The sequence below is a fragment of the Myotis nattereri genome (assembly GCF_964212035.1).
Source record: "Myotis nattereri genome assembly, chromosome: 1".
Lineage (NCBI taxonomy): Eukaryota > Metazoa > Chordata > Mammalia > Chiroptera > Vespertilionidae > Myotis > Myotis nattereri.
Genome location: NC_138075.1, coordinates 164,106,852 through 164,126,307, shown reverse-complemented (window position 1 = coordinate 164,126,307; position 19,456 = coordinate 164,106,852). Strand labels below are relative to the sequence as shown.

The 19,456-nt window shown below is 48.8% G+C and overlaps 1 protein-coding gene across 2 annotated transcripts in view; it reads right to left on the bottom strand.

Moving 5' to 3' along the window:
• Positions 1–19,456, bottom strand: part of TSPAN5 (tetraspanin 5) — a 180,342-nt gene that overhangs the window by 20,590 nt on the left and 140,296 nt on the right. For both annotated transcript variants that reach the window (XM_081085768.1, XM_081085769.1), the window contains exon 2: positions 18,453–18,503. In XM_081085768.1, coding sequence (XP_080941894.1) covers positions 18,453–18,503 — 51 coding nt within the window. The remainder of the gene's footprint in view (positions 1–18,452; positions 18,504–19,456) is intronic.

The window sequence follows — 19,456 nt, the reverse complement described above, 5'->3', positions numbered from 1 at the left end:
TGCTATTAAATATTGATTGGGTTACCAATGAGATCAAAGAAGAAATTAAAAACATCCTGGAAACTAATGACAATGAAAACACAACAATCCAAAACCTATGGGACACAATGAAAGCAGTCTTGAGAGGGAAGTTTATAGCTCTACAGGCCTATCTCAACAAACAAGAAAACATGGTAGTAAATCATCTAACTCTACAACTCAAAGAATTAGAAAGAGAGCAACAAGAAAACCCCAGAGTGAGCAGAAGGAAGGAAATAATAAAGATTAGAGCAAAAATAAATGACATAGAGACCAAAAAAACAATACAGAAAATCAATGAAACCAAGAGCTGGTTCTTTGAAAGGATAAACAAGATTGACAAACCTCTAGCCAGACTCACCAAGAAGCAAAGAGAGAGGACCCAAATAAACAAAATCAGAAACGATAGAGGCGAAATAACAACAGACCCCACAGAAATACAAATGATCATTAAAAAATACTATGGACAGCTCTACTCCAACAAACTAGACAACCTGGAGGAAATGGACAAATTCCTAGAAAAATACAACATTCCAAAACTCAATCAGGAAGAATCTAAAAATCTCAACAGGCCAATAACTATGGAAGAAATTGAAGCAGTCATCAAAAAGCTTCCAGCAAACAAAAGCCCAGGACCAGACGGCTTCACAGGGGAGTTTTACCAAACATTCAAGGAAGAACTAAAACCTATCCTCCTCAGACTACTACAAAAAATTCAAGAGGAAGGAACACTTCCAAGCTCATTCTATGAAGCCAGCATCACCCTAATACCAAAACCAGGTAAAGACAACACAATGAAAGAGAACTACAGGCCAATATCCCTCATGAACATAGATGCCAAAATCCTCAACAAAATCTTAGCAAATCGGATCCAGCAGTACATCAGAAAGATCATACACCATGACCAAGTAGGATTTATCCCAGGGATGCAAGGATGGTACAATATCCGCAAATCAATAAACGGGATACATCACATAAACAAACTGAAAGAAAAAAACCACATGGTCATATCAATTGATGCAGAAAAAGCATTTGACAAAATTCAACACCCATTTTTGATAAAAACTCTCAGCAAGGTGGGAGTAGAAGGATCATACCTCAACATAATAAAAGCCATATATGACAGGCCCACAGCCAACATCATACTCAATGGGCAAAAACTAACACCATTTCCCCTAAGAACAGGAACAAGACAGGGATGCCCACTCTCACCACTCCTGTTCAACATAGTACTGGAAGTGTTAGCCATTGCAATTCGGCAAGAAGAAGAAATAAAAGGCATCCAAATTGGAAAAGAGGAAGTAAAACTGTCCTTATTTGCAGACGACATGATATTATACATACAAAACCCCAGAGACTCCATCCAAAAGCTACTAGACTTAATACATGAATTTGGCAATGTAGCAGGATACAAAATTAACCCTAAGAAATCTGAGGCATTTCTATACACCACTAGTGAACTTTCAGAAAGAGAGATTATAAAAGCAATCCCATTTACCATTGCACCAAAAAAATTAAGCTACCTAGGAATCAACTTAACTAAAGAGGTAAAAGACCTCTACTCAGAAAACTACAGGACGTTGAAAAAAGATATAGAGGAAGACATAAACAGATGGAAGAACATACCGTGTTCCTGGATTGGTAGAATCAACATCATTAAAATGTCCATACTACCCAAAGCAATCTATAAATTCAACGCACTTCCCATTAAAATACCAACGGCATACTTCAGAGATCTAGAACGAACTCTCCAAAAATTCATCTGGAATAAAAAAAGACCCCGAATAGCTGCAGCAATCCTGAAAAAGAACAAAGTAGGTGGGATCTCAATACCAGATATCAAGTTGTATTACAAAGCCACTGTTCTCAAAACTGCCTGGTACTGGCACAAGAATAGGCATATAGATCAATGGAATAGAATAGAGAGCCCAGAAATCGGCCCGAACCAATATGCTCAATTAATATTTGACAAAGGAGGCAAGAACATACAATGGAGCCAAGATAGTCTCTTCAATAAATGGTGTTGGGAAAATTGGACAGATATATGCAAGAAAATGAAACTAGACCACCAACTTACACCATACACAAAAATAAACTCAAAATGGATAAAGGACTTAAATGTACGACAGGAAACCATAAAAATTCTAGAAGAATCCAAAGGCAACAAAATCTCAGACATATGCCGAAGCAATTTCTTCACTGACACAGCTCCTAGGGCACTTGAAACTAAAGAGAAAATAAACAAATGGGACTTCATCAAAATAAAAAGCTTCTGCACAGCAAAAGATACCATCAACAAAACAACAAGAAAACCCACTGTGTGGGAAAACATATTTGCCAATGTCATATCTGATAAGGGCCTAATCTCCAAAATTTATAGGGAACTCATACAACTTAACAAAAGGAAGATAAACAATCCAATCAAAAAATGAGCAAGGACCTAAATAGACACCTTTCAAAAGAGGACATTCAGAAAGCCAAGAGACATATGAAAACATGCTCAAAGTCACGAATCATCCGAGAGATACAAATCAAGACAACAATGAGGTACCATCTCACACCTGTCAGACTGGCTATCATCAACAAATCAACAAACGACAAGTGCTGGAGAGGATGTGGAGAAAAAGGATCACTTGTGCACTGCTGGTGGGAATGCAGACTGGTGCAGCCACTATGGAAGACAGTATGGAGTTTCCTTAAAAAACTGAAAATGGAACTCCCATTTGACCCTGTGATCCCACTTCTAGGAATATATCCCAAGAAACCAGAAACACCAATCAGAAAGGATATATGCACCCCTATGTTCATAGCAGCACAATTCACCATAGCTAAGATCTGGAAACAGCCTAAGTGCCCATCAGTAGATGAATGGATTAGAAAACTGTGGTACATCTACACGATGGAATACTATGCTGCTGTAAAAAGGAAGGAACTCTTACCATTTGCAACGTCATGGATGGAACTGGAGAGCATTATGCTAAGTGAAATAAGCTAGTCAATGAAGGAAAAATACCACATGATCTCACTCATTCATGGATAATAGAGACCATTATAAACTTTTGAACAATAATAGATACAGAGGCAGAGCTGCCTCAAACAGATTGTCAAACTGCAGCAGGAAGGCCGGGGAGGGTTGGGGGGCAGGAGGTAGGGGGGTAAGAGATCAACTAAAGGACTTGTATGCATGCATATAAGCATAACCAATGGACATAAGACACTGGGGGATAGGGGAGGCTAGGGGACTGTCTAGGGCGGGGTGATAAAATGGACACATACGTAATACCCTTTGTAATACTTTAAGCAATAAAAAAAAAAAATCAAAAAAATAAAATAAAATAAAACAAAGTTAGCCTTCTTGAATGCAAAAAAAAAAAAAAAAAAAGAAATTATGACATTATTTTTCCTCTGAAATACAAGGTCCAAATGTACTATTCCTTCCTATAGACACCAAATACTGTTATTTTGAAACTGGATGTATGTGAGTCTTAAATACCCAAATATCATCAATATTTTCTTTTCTTTTAGGTTATTCTCAAAAATCGCCACAGTATGTCATGGTATAGTTTTCTAACAATCTTAATATTAAATAATTTGTTATCGCAGCATTCGCAATAACCCGGAAGAATATAAAGTATTCATCTGATTTTATGCTTGAGAAAAATGGAACCTAGAGAGGGTTGGCGACTCGCTGAAGGTCATACAGCTATTGTTTTGGACCCAGAAAAGATTGTCTACTTCATTACTCTTTTTCTACCAAGTGGGAGCCATGCACATCCAAGCACGTCCCAGTCAGCACTGACCAATGCCCGACTCTGGGAGACGTAGGTGTTAGTCCGTTTTAAGGTAGTAGGAACATGGGGACAAGAGTATGTTGTTTGTTAGGTTTTCATTTCTTAGGGATGAGGGGAGCAACCCCTGAAGAACAATAATAGGCTATTAATCTAGGACGGATGAGGAATTAAGAAGCTTAAAATGTACAACGTACAAAGGCCGATGTTTTCAATAAATCACAGATGGAGGGCTCAGAGACTATGAAAGCACATAGGAATGTAGGGTGGGCTCACTAACTTCTGGGCGACGTCACCAGACAGCCACACCCTTCGGCAGGATGCAGAGACCAGTGTTTTAATACAATCCTGTGTCCTCGGGATTTCCTAGCTCTGCGTGCTGAATACTGGGGGGGGGGGGGGGGGTGGTAAGGTACATAAACACAGTGACCAATTCTTCACCACACAATGATGCTCAGAAAAGTCACACAAAATCTAAGGACAGTGGTGAGGACCCAGTGCTGGAAATAAATCAACCTCGCCTGTCAGAATGCCTTTTTCTAAACGCAGGCGTTGGGTCTTAGACCTCCCTGGCCAGGGCACAGAGGTCTTTAGGGGTACAAGATAACAGTCTTCAATTTAAAAAAGTCAACTTCATTATGGGAAACGTAGGCTCAATTTCCTCGGCAACAAAACGAAGAGGCAGCCGAGGTGGAAGAGACAGGGAGAAGTTCCACCACCAGAGGCTAGACATGCCAGCGCGTCCCAGCAAGGGCCAGAGAGGCCGCCGGAGAGCCACGGCTTCCCCTCGGACCCCAGCTGTGAACCTCTGTCGGAGGGGATCCAGGACCGGTTCCCACCCTGGAGCAGAAACTAGGACTTGTCGCCTTCTAGGTTTCTTTTATGGTTTCATCCGTTTTTAGTAGGCTCTTAAGTTGGGATTCACACTCAAGTGTGCGCGAAGATCAGATTGTTCACCCGGACAGTGTGGCTCAGTGGTTGAGTGCTGATCTATGAACCAGGAGGTCACGGTTCAATTCCCGATCAGGGCACATGCCTGGGTTGCGGGCTCAAACCCCAATGCGGGACATACAGGAGGCAGCGACCAATGATTCTCCCTCATTGTTGATGTTTCTCTCTCTCTCTCCCCCCCCTTCTTCTCTAAAATCAATAAAAAATTAAAATTAAAAAGATCAGATTGTTCCCACTCCTCCATGATCCACGACTGCACACACAGAGCTCTGTGAATCACAAGGACAATTATCCGGGCAACTCTGGCAAACCCAGCAAGCTGGCAAACACACCTGAGCCCTAAACGCCAAGACACGCCCGTCCCCAAGGCTAGACGGTCCGATCCCTGCTGGCAGCAGCCTCCGGGATCACCTGTCCTCTCTGAGTTTCAGCTCGGAGGATGAGAATTTGGCTTCTCAGACAACTCATTTTCGTATGTCTACTCTCCCCAGCCTGCAGGTTCAGTTTTAATTGCCAGGCCTTCCACTGTTTCCATGGAAACGCCAATCATTGGGGGGCCTAGCTGAACTGCAGATTCTCCTCACTTAATCCTAAATTCTGGCAAAAGACAGGACTGGAGAGAGTTATGGAGAGGGTGTGGGCAATGACACTGCACAAAGCACAGAGCGACCAAGAACTTTATTTTTACTGGATCATTTGAAAATGAACTCAAATCTTAAACCATAAGGTATGGACGTCAACGCCCAGTGCCCAAATGCCCTTGTGGTTAGGACCCCTTACCTAGATGGAGGTGAGAAAACTTTCCTCTCTCACCTGTGCAGTGTTCCCAACTATTTCCTGAAGGGCGGGCAGTCTCACTGTTTCTGACGACACAGGGAGAGGAAGGGGGAGCTGAACAGAATCCTGGCCACAGAGACTGGATTACAAAACTGACAGCGGAGCCTTCTGTTGCCTTCAAGATGGGCTCTCTCCCTAGACTCGGTAATTGTGTTAAGCTCAGTTTGACAAATGAATCAGAAGTGCCAGAACATGCCTACCGAGGAATAATTACAATTAAAGCATGTAGTTGACAAGAAGCCGGAAGGAAAAAAATCTAAGATTACAGTTAAGTCTGCCTAGTGATTTAAAATAGACATGCATTCGCGGTACGTCCTCAGGAATGTGTCAGAACACCACCAGTGGACACCTTGTCTTCTGGGAACCTGTGGGCACCACCCTCTCCTTTGGGGAACCACATTCCCCCTTCTTGTAAGAATTCCTTCTCCCCCACGCCCACTCCACGAGCCCTCGAGCACCAGTTCTCACAGGACCCCGGGCCTCCGTGAGAGCAGGCAGCCTGCATGCCCCTCCCTGGAAACCAGGGTTAGGACAGACATCCCTCTCCCGTGGCCGAGACTGTGAAATGCCCACTCTGGAGCCACCTGCAGTATGTATTGCATCACGTGGAAACAGTCAGCCTGTAGTGAGATACAGAAAACCAGGGCTTACAAAGAAACAAAGAATTGGGAGGAAGGGGAAATTCTAACCGCATTATAACCCCTGGCCTGACCACAAATTAAAACCCCTTGACTGGACGCGCTGGCTCCCTTTGGGTCTGCACTGGCACCAGGGGAGTCCTGCACACTACAACTGCCACTTTGGATAAACTGCAAGTGAGTGGTGCACGGGTGCACCTACACAGGTATGCGTATGCGTACGCACACACGCACGCACACACACACACACACACACACGAACAAACGTGTGACCAAAACTGGAGCTCACACCTCATGCTGGACACAAAGTATGGGGGTGCTCCCTTTACAGGCCGGCTGATATTTCCGGTCAACCTAACCATTAAGCCGGTGTAAAGAGCTTTCCTCCAGGTTGACTCACTAGCAGCTCAGCATCAACAAGGACATGAGTTCCGGGAGGAACTGTGAGGTGCTCTGCCCATGTCACTGACAAGTAATGCATGACTTAGGCTCCAAATCTCCATCTAAACGTGAATGCTCAGTCCTTGGGTTTAAATGCCAACTTATTAGAACTCAAATTTGCTGGGAGATAAAGAAATGCGAAATGTCCCTTGGCTACTCCCTGCTGTTCCCTGGTCTGCTGCGTGTGCGAGCGGGGCGCACGTGGAGCCGGCATCCGGATCGCAGCGGGAAGTTCGTCTCCTTCTCCGCGTGCATCCTGCAGCTCAGCCCTGGGAGGCGGTGGGGGGTGGAGGGGGGGGGGCAAGGACGCTGGACTGTGTGGGAGTCTGAACATACCCCATGGAGTGGAATCGAATTGGAGTGAGGATAAATGGAGGAGAAGCAGAGCAATTAGCTGCGCGTACTGATTCCTTCCTCCCTTGCCTGTGGCTGACGTGAAAGCAGAATTGTGCACAGCACTGGCGGAGACAGAAAGGGGAAGGCTAAGAGAGAGCGCGCCAGAGGCCAAGGCTGCGGGTCACAAGAAAAACCGATGCAAATACTACAGACTCAAGAATATTGGAGGACTTCCTGCACATAGATTCTTCGTCGCTACATTAAGAGTATAGTCATGTGTAAGAATCCTCCGTATCCATACTATGTCCCCATATCCATATTCTCCTGCCCCTCGGTCATCTAAGGCTACACCTGTCGCTGCGCCAGGCAGCAGAGGCAAAAGCAAACAACAAGAACAGAAAGTGCTGCTGTCAAGATGCAATGAATACGAGCCTGTTTTAAAAGTTGATAGAAACCCATATGTTCAGCACATTAGCCATTCCACAAATGGGCTTTGGGACAACTAGCTCCTGGCATATCCATTTGAAGCCTTGAAGAGTGATCCTCTGGTGAAAATAGGTGGTTTCCATTATCCATTCGGTACTTAGCTTGTGTCTAAAGAGGAACACAGTAAGGGGCCGTGCCTAAGGCCATGCCACTATAACAGAGTTTAGGGAGCCAACAAACAAACGTGCGGGTGTGTGTCCATCACAGCAGAAGGCGGACCAATACTGCAGCCCCTTCGACAAGCTGGCTCTGGGTGTGGCCGAGAGCATTGCGTCCCGCACTAACCACCCTGAACACCACTCAAGCCCCCATGGCTCCCACCTCTTCTCTGTCTCCTGAAACACACCCGGGGGTCGCCTGGTCAGGGCTGGGTGTGGGGCAGAGAGGCAGACAGGGCATTACAATACAGACACCTCGTGCCAAATCCCAGTTCCGCTGCTTACAGCCTGTCTGATCTTGGGCAAGTTACCAGACCAGCCTACGCCTCCATTTCCACTTGGGTGAAACGGCACCCTCTATCATAAGGTTATTATGAGGATGGAGGAAATATGCAAGTAAATACAAACACTATGCTAAGTGCTTGGCACACAATCAGAATCCAATCCAAGTTTATCCCCATTGCATCAGCATCACTGTTTTACTAGACCCAGAGGAAGACATCGGCTGCCATAGAAGCACATGGCAGGTGCTCACCCAACTTGCCCTGCCTGACCCGCTTCTAAGAAAAACCCTGGCCACACCCAATGGTCACGCCTGACAGAGATGGCAGGAACTGACTTGGCAGTCACTCAGACGCTCAGAGCAAAGGCAGAAGGGAGAAGCCACAAGTTAGCAAAGCTCAGAGAAGACAGCTGTGAGGGGTGGAAGCGAGGAGCACACAGAGGGGGAGAAACAGCAGTGAGAAGTCAGTCGGCGGTGGTGAGCACACTGAGCAGTCAGCAGCTGTGTGGCTGGGTGGTGGCGCCCTGACCCAGGGGCCGATGCCTCCGCTGCCAAGAAGTGACTGGGCACACCGGTCGCCACAGAGTCACTGCTGCCGAATGACCTCCCAGTCGCTGAGCCGTGTCCCGGTCCACTGGTTTCATGAACATTGTGTGTTTCAGAAAGAATGAAAAATCATCCCCCCTTCCCGCCAGCCTGCACCTCCCCACAGTCCTCAGACAGTCAGTGACCGCGGGAACGCAGGCAGCCTCTTCCCCAGGCTCCACAAGAAAGGACCATGTGCTGAGCACAACGCTTCCTGGGAGAGGCTTCCGTGCACGCGCAGAGACGGAAAGGCAGGCGAAGCTGCAGATCTCCACACCGATAAACCTCGGCAGCGGCTGCGGTTTGTCCCGCCCAGCACAGCGCCGCCTCCGTGTGCCACCTGGCAAGCTTCAGTTCCTTCTCTCCACACACGTGGAAAAGAAATGCAAAAATAGCCTTAATGAGCCCCCAGGTCTGGGGCTCCTCCGCTTTGGCCTCGACTAGCACATTCCTTCCAGCTGCTGGATGAGAAGCAGAGACAGGCCTGCGGAATGCGCGCCCCACGCGGGCCAGATGCACCCCCTAAGATGGATGAGGCCGCGGCCTGGCTCTCCCACCCTCCTCACCCAGACCCCCCTGGCTGAAGGCAACAGCTTTCCTCGAGGGAGAGAGGCATCGCCCTACCTGACAAAGGATGGCAGATCGGACATTTTAAAGAAAATGAGCTCCTCAGAGAGGAGTGGTCCTGCAGCTGGAGGTGGCCTGTGACGGTGCCCACAAGAAGACCCACTGAGGCAGACCGCAGGGAACCTGCCTCCACACGCATCAAAGACCTCCCTCCCGACTGACAGGCAAACCAGTCCGCACACCCAGCGCCCGCCTGGCTGAGGACTGGCCGCAGAGCCCGGAGAGAGGGCTTGGGGCATGACCCGAAGGGCGCTCGCTAGACCCGGCGTCCACGGGGTGCAAGGGCGGGGGGCAGCATCACTCAGGGCTGGCCCAGACGCGAGGGGAGAGGACGACCAGCCGCTCTAAAGACACGTGGTCTCCCGTTTCCTCGTCATAAAAGGTCACCCGTGAGACTAGAAGTCATCCTTTCTTGCCGCAAGTGGTTGCAACCTGCCACAGAGCCGGCAGCCCGGCCGCTGGTCCCGTCGCTGGTCCTGCTCAGGGAGCCCAGTAGAGCACTGTAGGGGGCGGGGGAGAGGCCAGATCTGAGCGAGGACAGTGACGCCCACCGAGCTCCAGGGAACCACAAAGACCGACATCACCCCCTTTACCACCTGCCAGGCCCAGATGGCAGAGCCCGCCCCCACCCCTGCCCTGGAAGGAAGTGGGCAGAGGAGCATCTGGTGTGGGGGGCGGGGCGGCAGGAGGAAGCAGGGAGAGAGGCTTCGCCCTGCTCCCCTCGTGGGGGCCCAAGGGTGACCGTTTTAACCCAGAGTTAGGTTCGGGGTATTTATCCAGCCTGTGTAGTCACTGGGCCCGGCCTGTGCCTTCACATGAGAGGAGGACTGTGGTATCTGAGAACGAACCACAAAGTCGCTGAGCTTTTGACCCCCCCTGACTTTCCTTCCTGAAACAAACCCCGCGTAAGCTTGGAGGGAAGCAGAAAAAGAGAAGATGTAAACTCTCACTGTTGAGCCCGGGACAGCACGCCCCTCGCCCGCTAGCTTCCCAGGTCCTGAGCAAGGCTGTTTGGTTTTCAGGTTTGGGGCCACAACAGGGACCTTGGGGGGTGACTTGGCGTGGGGTGTGATAACTGAGGCGGAGATGCAGACCCACTTACACCGCTTCAGTCACTAAAAGAAAAGCTTCAAAGAAGTATTCCCAGCACCTCAGAAACGGCCCGGTAAAGCAGGCTCAGGGCCGAGGCGTGTATCTCTGTTCCAGTTCCCGGAGTCGGCACGGCCACCCACCCCCCCCCGCAGGCTGTGGGAGCCCCACCCCTCCTGCGAGGAGCGGCCTGGGCACTGAACCTCGTTTCTCTCATGTGCCTTCTTGGGAAAACAGGGAGCTTTCCCGAAGTGAGCCTGCTGTACGATTCTGACAGGAAGCAACCAGAAGCTTCCCAAGTGAGACCTACAATACAGGCCATGGGGGGAGAGGGGGCCTGGAGGGTAAGGTTGCCCGCAGCCCCAGGAAAGCCATGGAGAAGAGCAAGATGGGGCTGCAGTTCTTCCGACTCCATCCCCCACTGGAGTTAGGAAAACGGCAGCCCTTTCCTTCCAGCCACTGCCCCCCACCCCCTCCCCCTCCACCCCCGGTTCCCTAGAGCGCCCAGCTGGGTGAATGCCAGGGAGGATGATGGGGACAGGAGAGGGGACTGGGGCAGAGGGGCAGACTCCCAGGGTACCTCTCTGGGCTCGATTTCCTCTCTACAAGTTTAATGCTAGGTGCAGAGATCCCAGAAGTGAAAATGAAACCCTGTGTGAAGAGCTATTTATCCTGCGTGGTCTTCTGCATATTCTCTCATTTAGTCACGAATCCTCTGGGCATCCATGGTGGGGGAGGCATGGCACCAGAACTGAGCACAGAAGGTCAAGGAACACAGGCTCCTGCCCTTAAGGAGTTTTCAGGCCAATTTATACCCGCTGCCCTCCTGGTGGGCCTGTGCTGTGTGTGTGTGTGTGTGTGGGGGAGCGGGGGGAAGTGGGGGGTGGCCAGGAGGGGCAATAGAATCCAGAACTCACACTGAAGGCCAGTGAAGGGCACTCCTCCTGCTCTGAAGAGCGAAGTGTCCCCGGCCCGCAGCACCTCACTGCGAGGCTGTCAGCGATGTATCCCTCTGCCTCTCGTCTCCACTGAAAAATGAAGTCATACACAAAAACCACGGGCAAAAGGGAAAGGAGAGGTACCTCTAATTTCTCCACAAGTTGTGACAATCATGTACAGATTCTCATTTTAATGCCAGAAACAAAGGGTTCTTTTCTTTCCTGACACCCAGAATTAGTGGATTAGTTGTTCCTACCACTGTACCACTATCAGATCCCACATCAGAAACCACATGTCATTTTACTTCCGTTCATGCTGTTACTACAATGTGCTGACTAGAGATCTGAGGTAAATACTGACTTCTGTACATGAACCAGACAGGCCACAAAATAGCCAGGGTTAAAAAGAATGCTTTCATCATTTCTTTGCTCATTCTTTCTTTTGTAAGCAATATTTTTTTGTGCCAGTTAATGTTCTAGGTACAGGAATACAGAAATAAACAAAAGCCTCCACCCTCACAGAGCTGACTTTGTAGTGGGAAAAGGCAGCAATAAACCTGTTATCACATAATTGATAAGTCCTCTGAGAACACAAGGGGAGAAACACAAGGAAGGGAGAGGAAAGGCCCAGGGTAGGGTGAGAGTGGTGACTTTAAATAAGCCAGGAAGGCCTATGGACAAAGGTGACATCTGGGCAGAGATCAGGAAGTAAAGGAAAGGGGATCTCTGGGGGAGAGCATACCAGATAGTAAAGAGCACGTGCAAAGGCCCTGGGGTGGTGAGTTATGCTTGAGATTTTGGAGGAACAGCAAGACGATGAGTGGGGGTTAGAGGGCAGCAGGGGAGGGCACAGCGTGGGAAATAAGACCCCAGATGTAATGGGGCACCACATACTGCTGTGAGTGAGATGGTAAGTTCACTGGAGGGTTTGGAGGGGAGAAGTGACAGAATCTGCCTTACATTTTAAAAGGACTGCTCTGGCTGTTGCATAGAGATGGGCCTGGGGGCACAAGAGCAATGCAAGCAAGATGTGGTGGCAGCTTAGACCAATGGGTGACAGTAGAGGTGGTGAGAAGAAATCAGATTATCTATATACTTCCCAAGTAGAGCTGACGGTATTTGCTGACAGATTGGATGTGACATAAGAGAAAGAAAGGTGTCTAAACACCTGAGCGAGTGGATGAACAGAGTTGCTGTTTGTTGCAATTGAGAAGAGCGGGGGTGGGGGTGGCAGGGAGGACGTCAGGAGTGTTGTTTTGGGTTGCTAAGTTCCAGAAGCCCATTGGGCGCTTAAGTGGAGATGATAGGCAGGCTACCAACTATACAAGTCTGGAGGAGGTAGAAGGTCGGGGCCAAAGATTTCAGTTTGAAAGTCATCAGTGTTAGATGGCATTTAAAAGCCCCAAGCCTGGATGCGACCTCCTAGGGCAGAAGTCCCAGGACCGAGCCTGCAACATTTAGAGGTCAAAGAGGTGAGCTGGAATTAGCAAAGGAGCGTGAGGAGGCACTGCCCGTGAGGCAGGACAGCCAGGAGTGTGGGAGATCTTGGAGGCCAAGTGAGGAGAGCGTTTCAGGAAGGGAGGACGGGTAAACCAGGCCTTGGTCCTTGCTTTCCTGGTAAGGGTTGCTGAGTACTGGGATGACAAAATGATGTGCTCCATGGCCCAGATGGGTGCAATAAGAAAGTGACAGGTTCAACTAAGTCCCTAGGCTGGTTAATCAGAGATCAAGTGAAGGCTATCGTCTATCTATAAAGACAAGATGCAGAAATGCAATCTGATGTAATGACAAGTGGATGGATTAGAAACTGCATGACTGATGACACCCAGGGGCACATGTAAGCGAATGAGTGTCAACCCCAAAGGAAATTTCTAGTGACATGTCATCGGGCTCTGTCCTTGGCCTGCTCAACACAACAGTGGCTTTGATCAGTGATAACTAAGCTTGACTGCAATCAGAATAATCTAGGAGGCGTGGGACACAGAGCATCCATGTGCACGCAGACCTGCAGGACTTCCCCAGCGGCTAAAGGGACGAAGCGCCAGAGGAGGGCCTGCACAGAGGAAGGGATTGAGGGAGCAGCTTGATCAAAACGTACAGCTAACGCCACGCTGAGTGGCATGGGGAATGTGCTGGATGGCAGCTGGGTGAATGTGGAATCCTGCCCTGACTCCGGAGAGCAGAAACCTAGCTGCATCTGAGACCCACTTGAACTCTCTGGGATCAACAGTGTGACCCCAAGGGACATAACCCAGCCACATGCTCCATGCCCCCTAAAGCTCTCTCTCAATGGTTCACAGGACACACGAGACGGAGGTCAGAGGAGCATGGCCAAGATGCTGAAGGGACTCCACCCTGAACACCTCAAGGGCCAACCTGGAGAAGGACTGATTCTGTGGGATCCGACAGCCAATGAGTGCAAACTACAAGAACATGGGTCTACTTTGGTGCAAGGAAGGTCTTTGCGACAGAAGAGTAACCCAAAGAGATAGAGGTGGTGAGTACTCTGCTGTAGGAACTGTTAAACTTACACTTCAAGTGAGCACTTATGACAACATTTTATGTGTCTATGTATACATTAGAGGCCTGGTGCACGGAATTCATGCACAGGGAAGGGGGCATGGGTGTCCCTCAGCCCAGCCTGCACCCTCTCCAATCTGGGACCTATTGGGGGATGTCCAACTGCCTCTCACAATCCAGGACTGCTGGCTCCTAACCACTCACCTGCATGCCTGCCTGATTGCCCCTAACTCAGTGGTTCTCAACCTTCCTAATGCTGCGACCCTTTAATACAGTTCCTCATGTTGTGGTGACCCCCAATTTCATTGTTACAAATTGAGCATAATTAAAGCATAGTGATTAATCACAGAAACAATATGTAATAATATATGTGTTTTCCGATGGTCTTAGGCGAACCCTGTATAAGGGTCGTTTGACCCCCAAAGGGTCGCGACCCACAGGTTGAGAACCACTGCACTAACTGCTCCCCTACTAGCCTGATCACCCCTAACTGCTCCCCTGCTGGCCTGATCACCCCTAACCACCTCTGCCTCACCCCAGACCCAGGACCCAAGAGTCCCTCCTCCAGCTGGTTGCAGGCACCTGGGACCCAGGCTTCCTTCCCTCTGGCCGGCTGCAGGCACCCAGGACCTGTGCTGGCTTCGCCCAGGCTGGACCGTGGGCAGGTGGCTTCACCTGGGCTGCAGCTGCAGGCGCTCGGGACTGCGGGGCGGGCGACTTATCCCTCTTCTGGGCTGCAGCCCGGCTGGTCCCCATTCCTCTTGTGAGCCCATTTGTGCCTGGCTGGTCCCCACTCCTCTCTTGCAAGCTCATTTGTGCCTGGCTGGTCCCCATTCCTCTCTCCCCAGTGTTGAGTGTCTGGGCCGTGATGGCGTGAGGCCATGACGACCATTTGCATATTAGCTCTTTATTATACAGGATTTTACACATAGCTGTGCACCCTTCCTAGACTGGAAATTCCCTGAGGAATCACATCCCGGAGTCCAGCGCGACGCTTTCCCATGCTACGTGCTCAATAAACATTATTTGGGTGACAGAACGAATCCTGGCGGGATGCCACGGGGCCTGCGGTGCAACAGCAGCTCATGCCACATAACTGCTAATGTTCCCTCTGAAACAGCAGCTCCTGCTATTTCCGAAAAGCTGCACGTAAACCAGTTCTCTGTGGAGACCCAGCCATCCTCTGCATCGTCACAGTCGATTTGGAATTTAGAAATGAATTACTTAATTATTACGTGTAACAGTCCCTAGTGATATTAGCCCTTGGTTTAAAACTTGGCCTGGAATTAAGTAAGTATGAGGCATGGTAATTTGTGCCTCCAATGTTTCTGCAGCCCAAATAAAAATGTGTATTACGTCTGATCCTTCCAGCTGTGACCCAGTTCAGAGATTTGCCCTCTAGGCCTCCTTTCAAGTAAATGTCCCTGCTCTCTCCACGGGGGGCATTACTTACGGACTCACAGGCTGGAGCTACCGCCCGCAGGTGCAGGCCGCCCACCGCCTGTGGCTGGCTGTGGTTCACCTCCAACCTCATCCTGCCAGAGGCCTGGTCCAGCTGAGAAGTTAACCCAGGGGGCTTTGACAGAGCATCCTTTGCAGTTACCAAGGTGATCGATGCACATCGCATCCTCCTTAGGAGCCCCAAAACCAAACCAGTTCTCTGGGGCCCATGAATCAGAGCCTGGAACTCTCCTAAAATCGGAGGCAGCTTCCAAAGCCTCCATCCTGCCCCGTCCGTCCCCATGTAGGAGTGGACATGCCTCAGCCATGCGCCCAGGGGAGGGAGCCATGTCTCCACGAAGCCTTTACTTTATAGCAGGCCCTGTCTTCTAATCCGCACAACAATCCTACAAGGTGATGTCAGTGTCCCCATTGCACAAACAAGGAGAGGGGATCTCAGAGAAGTTCACACAGCTGCCCAGAGTCACATAGATGGTAAATGGAGAAGCCACTGTTGAACTCAGGTGTGTTCAGCCCCAAAGCTGTGCTGTTTTTCCACACAGCAAGCAGAGCCATCTTAAAACAAAGCCAGATCAAGACACTCCCTTGTCAATATGCCCTGGTGACTTCCTCTCAAACCAAACTTCAGCAGGACTCTGCCCGCTCAGGCATCTGCCAGCCTCTCTGGCCACACCCCCTATTCTTCTTGCCCTTGTTCTCTCCTTCCAGGCCTCCTGGCCTTCCTCCTATTCCTAGGAATCACCAAGTCTCTGACTCAGGGCCACCCCATTTGCTATTCCCTCTGCCCAGAATACTATTCCCCAGGACTTCTGCAGATCCCTCCTCCTTCCTCCAGGTCTCTGCTCCAATGCCACCTCCTCAGGAGGCCATTCCCAACGACTCTCTCAAAAAGAGGCCTCTTCCGTCACCACTCTCTAAGCAGCCCTTACCCTGCAGCTCACATTCTCAGCAGCACCTCCCAGCGCCTGAACCCATCCTCAGCTAGCTGAGCACTTCCTGACAGCCCTCCCACTGGAATGAAGCTCCAGGGGGCAGGGGCTCTGCGTCACTCACTGCCACATCCCAGGTCCAGGGCCCGCGTGCAGCAGGGCCCACCAAATTGGGCAGCAGTCTGTCCTCTCCCCTCTGCCGCCTCCATCTGGTCCCAGCCCACAGAGGCCTGCTACACAGCAGCTGCTGACCTTAGCCAAGGAGCGTCAGCTCTCCAGAGAAACTTTCCATTTGCTGCCAGGGGCCCTGACAAAGAAGGGACTGATACTGCATCCCCCCGCCTGAAGACCGCATCACCCCCTTGCTCTGATATTTTCTAGTTTTAGAATTTTGTGATTTTATCACAGAAGAGACATTTGGTGCAACGGGTGAAACAAAAAGATAATTATATTTCACAAAGAGAGAAAAAAAGCCTTCGAAACAACCAATTGTCTGTTTATTGCCAGACTAGACAATTCGTTCATTTAATGCCTCCCAGCGTCTTTTCAAAGCAGATGGAAATGGGCTCTCATTAACGCAGAGTTATAAAAAGCTGTGTGACCCAGCACTGAGCCAGCCAGAGGGCTTCGAAGAGCAGAATCTCTGAGCTTCCACCAACACGGATCTCCCAGCTTCTCCGGGGACTGAGGCAGAAGCTGGTCCTGAGCCAAGAGAAGACCAGTGTTCAACATAACAGTTTCCAGAGATACAATCACCTCTGTTTGGGGAACTTAATTTGTCTCCCTTCATCAGTAATCCCCGCCCTGGAAGGTGGCTCACTCTCCGTAAGCCTCTTTACATTTCGCAGGAGTATTTTGTAAATGAACAAAAGGTCTTTCATTTCAAAACTCAGGATTTACTTGGTGTTTTCCTTGATGCCGTCTATCTGAACGTTGTTTCAGTTGTGGAAATTCCTTCTGGCATCTGAGGGGCTTTTGTTTACTGGACTTTCTTAGTTCTCCTCTCCCTTCTTAACACACAGAACACTTCAAAGAAACTCTTGGCTCGGGGCCCTGGTCAAGCTCAAAGGGTGAAATACCAAAGAGATAAGGGAACAATCTTCTGGGAAAATTTAAGCTAACCTCTTAGTTTACCACTTTTAACCAACCCGTGCACTCCCTCCTTCTGACAAGGTGGGAGATGATAAAGCTGTACTGTGTAGCCAGCCACGCACCAGGGCGGACACATGCTGCCAAGGCTCCCACTGCCAAGTGAGGGAGAAGGAGAGAGCTTGTGTTTATCTCCGAATTCCGGTGCTTGGCCTCCGCAGGGAAGGTCATGCAGGAAAATGACAGGTGCGGGTGGGGAGGGAGTCGAGTGGAGGGCGAACTCGGACCTGGTGCCACGAGGGTGCTGCTTAGAGCACACGCTGCCGGCGCTGTGTCCTCACTGCAGCCTGGAACATGCCGCCCTCTCTGTCCAGATTCTTCCTTTGACTCTAGTGCATTTGCGCAAAAATTTCGAATATTCCTAAATGCCTTCAATCAGCAGACAGTATTCCCATTCTTTGCATTAATGATAAGTGTTCACATTCTTTAGCATTAATGATAAGTTTATCTGCTATTCGAACACAGATGATATCCAGCTTCCTTCACAGGACATGCTAACAGCTGACCACATAACGCTCACACTAAAAAAAAAAAATAATCTTTATGGCTTGAGTAAGCTTCCAACAGTTAAAAAATAAACCAAAGAGAAAGAAGGCTGCAGGTAGGTGAGTGATGTTAACGCGCATGATTGGGATTCCTGGGGCAGGAGGAAGCCTTCCGTGGAACACGTGTCTCTGGGTCACTGACACGATTCCCACGCGCAGTCTCCGTCGTGCGCGGGTGCTGTTACTTCTGTAATTATTTTGATATTCTGGTCAGTTTAGGCCCCATTCCTAAAATATGCCATTATCTTGCGAAAACACTTTCCGTAAAGAACCATATTTGTTTGTCTTGTTGTTGTTTTTTCTAATTGAATGCATCGGGGTGACCCTGGTTAATAAACTTACATAGGCTTCGGGTGTACAGTTCTATGGTATAGCATCGGTATATTGCACTGTGTCTTCACCACCCAAGTCAGGTCTCCTTCCATCACCATTTACTCCCCCTGTACCCTCTGCTACCTCCCCCTGCACCTCTTTCCCTCTGGTAATCACCACCCTGGTGTGTGTGTCTATGGGTTGTTTCTTTGTTTTTTTACTTAATCCCTTCACCTTTTCACCCAGCCCCCCAAACCGTGTTTGTTTATACTCTGCGGTTTCAAAGAGAAAAAAGAGAACATAGAGTATGACGTGCAGCCTCTAACCACCCAGATGTGTATTTTCATGATATTCAACTTACTTTTTCATTCCACGCCCACAGTCCAATTCCCAGAAATGCTATTCCCAGAAACTGAAAAAGAAAGAGAGAACGCAGTGTAAATATAAGAGTCAACACCATGTTTTTACTAATATAAATTAGAAAGTTTTCAATCAATTCTTCTGCCACTTTACCTGGCTGGAAAACAATTCATTCTAAAATCTGAGTAATAATCTTTAACAGAAAAAAAAAGAAAAAAACAAAAACAGAATCCCCCTTGATTAATGTTATTACAGCATTAAAAAGGGTTGGGTAAAAAAAAAAAAAGGTGGGTGTATATATTATTCAGCCTTCAAAACGGAGGGAAGCCTGAAGGACATGATGCTACACGAAACAAGCCAGGAGGACAACGACCACATGGTATCACTTACACGTGGAATCTAAAAATGAGCAAGTCAAGCTCATAGATATGGGGGGTAGAAAAGTGGTTTCCAGGGGTGGGGAAAACAGGAAGAGATTGGTAAAAGGGTACAAACTTTCAGTTGAAAGATGAATATGATCTGATAATCTAATGTATGACGTGGTGGCTACCGTTCATAACAATGGATTGTATCATTGAAATTTGCTAAGAGGAGAACGTAAATGTTCTCTCTCACACACACAAAAGGTAACCCTGTGAGGTGAAATTGGGATGTGTCTTAAAATCGACGGTACCTCTGCCAGGCTGGGGTGGCTCAGTGGATTGAGTGTCCTCCCATGCATCAAGAGGTTACTACTTCAGTTCCCAGTCATGGCACATGCCTGGGTTGTGGACTCCATCCCCAATAGGGGGCATGCAGGAGGCAACCAATCAATGTTTCTCTCTCATCGATGTTTCCATCTGTCTCTCTCGCTCCCTTCCTCTTCCTCTAAAGCAATAAAACAACAAAATATAAAAAAAGATACATCTACATATATAAAAAATGTATGTACAAAGTTTTTTTCTTAATCGATGGTACCTGATAGTATTTTTGCCTTGACTATACCAAAAACAACAACGTCGCTTA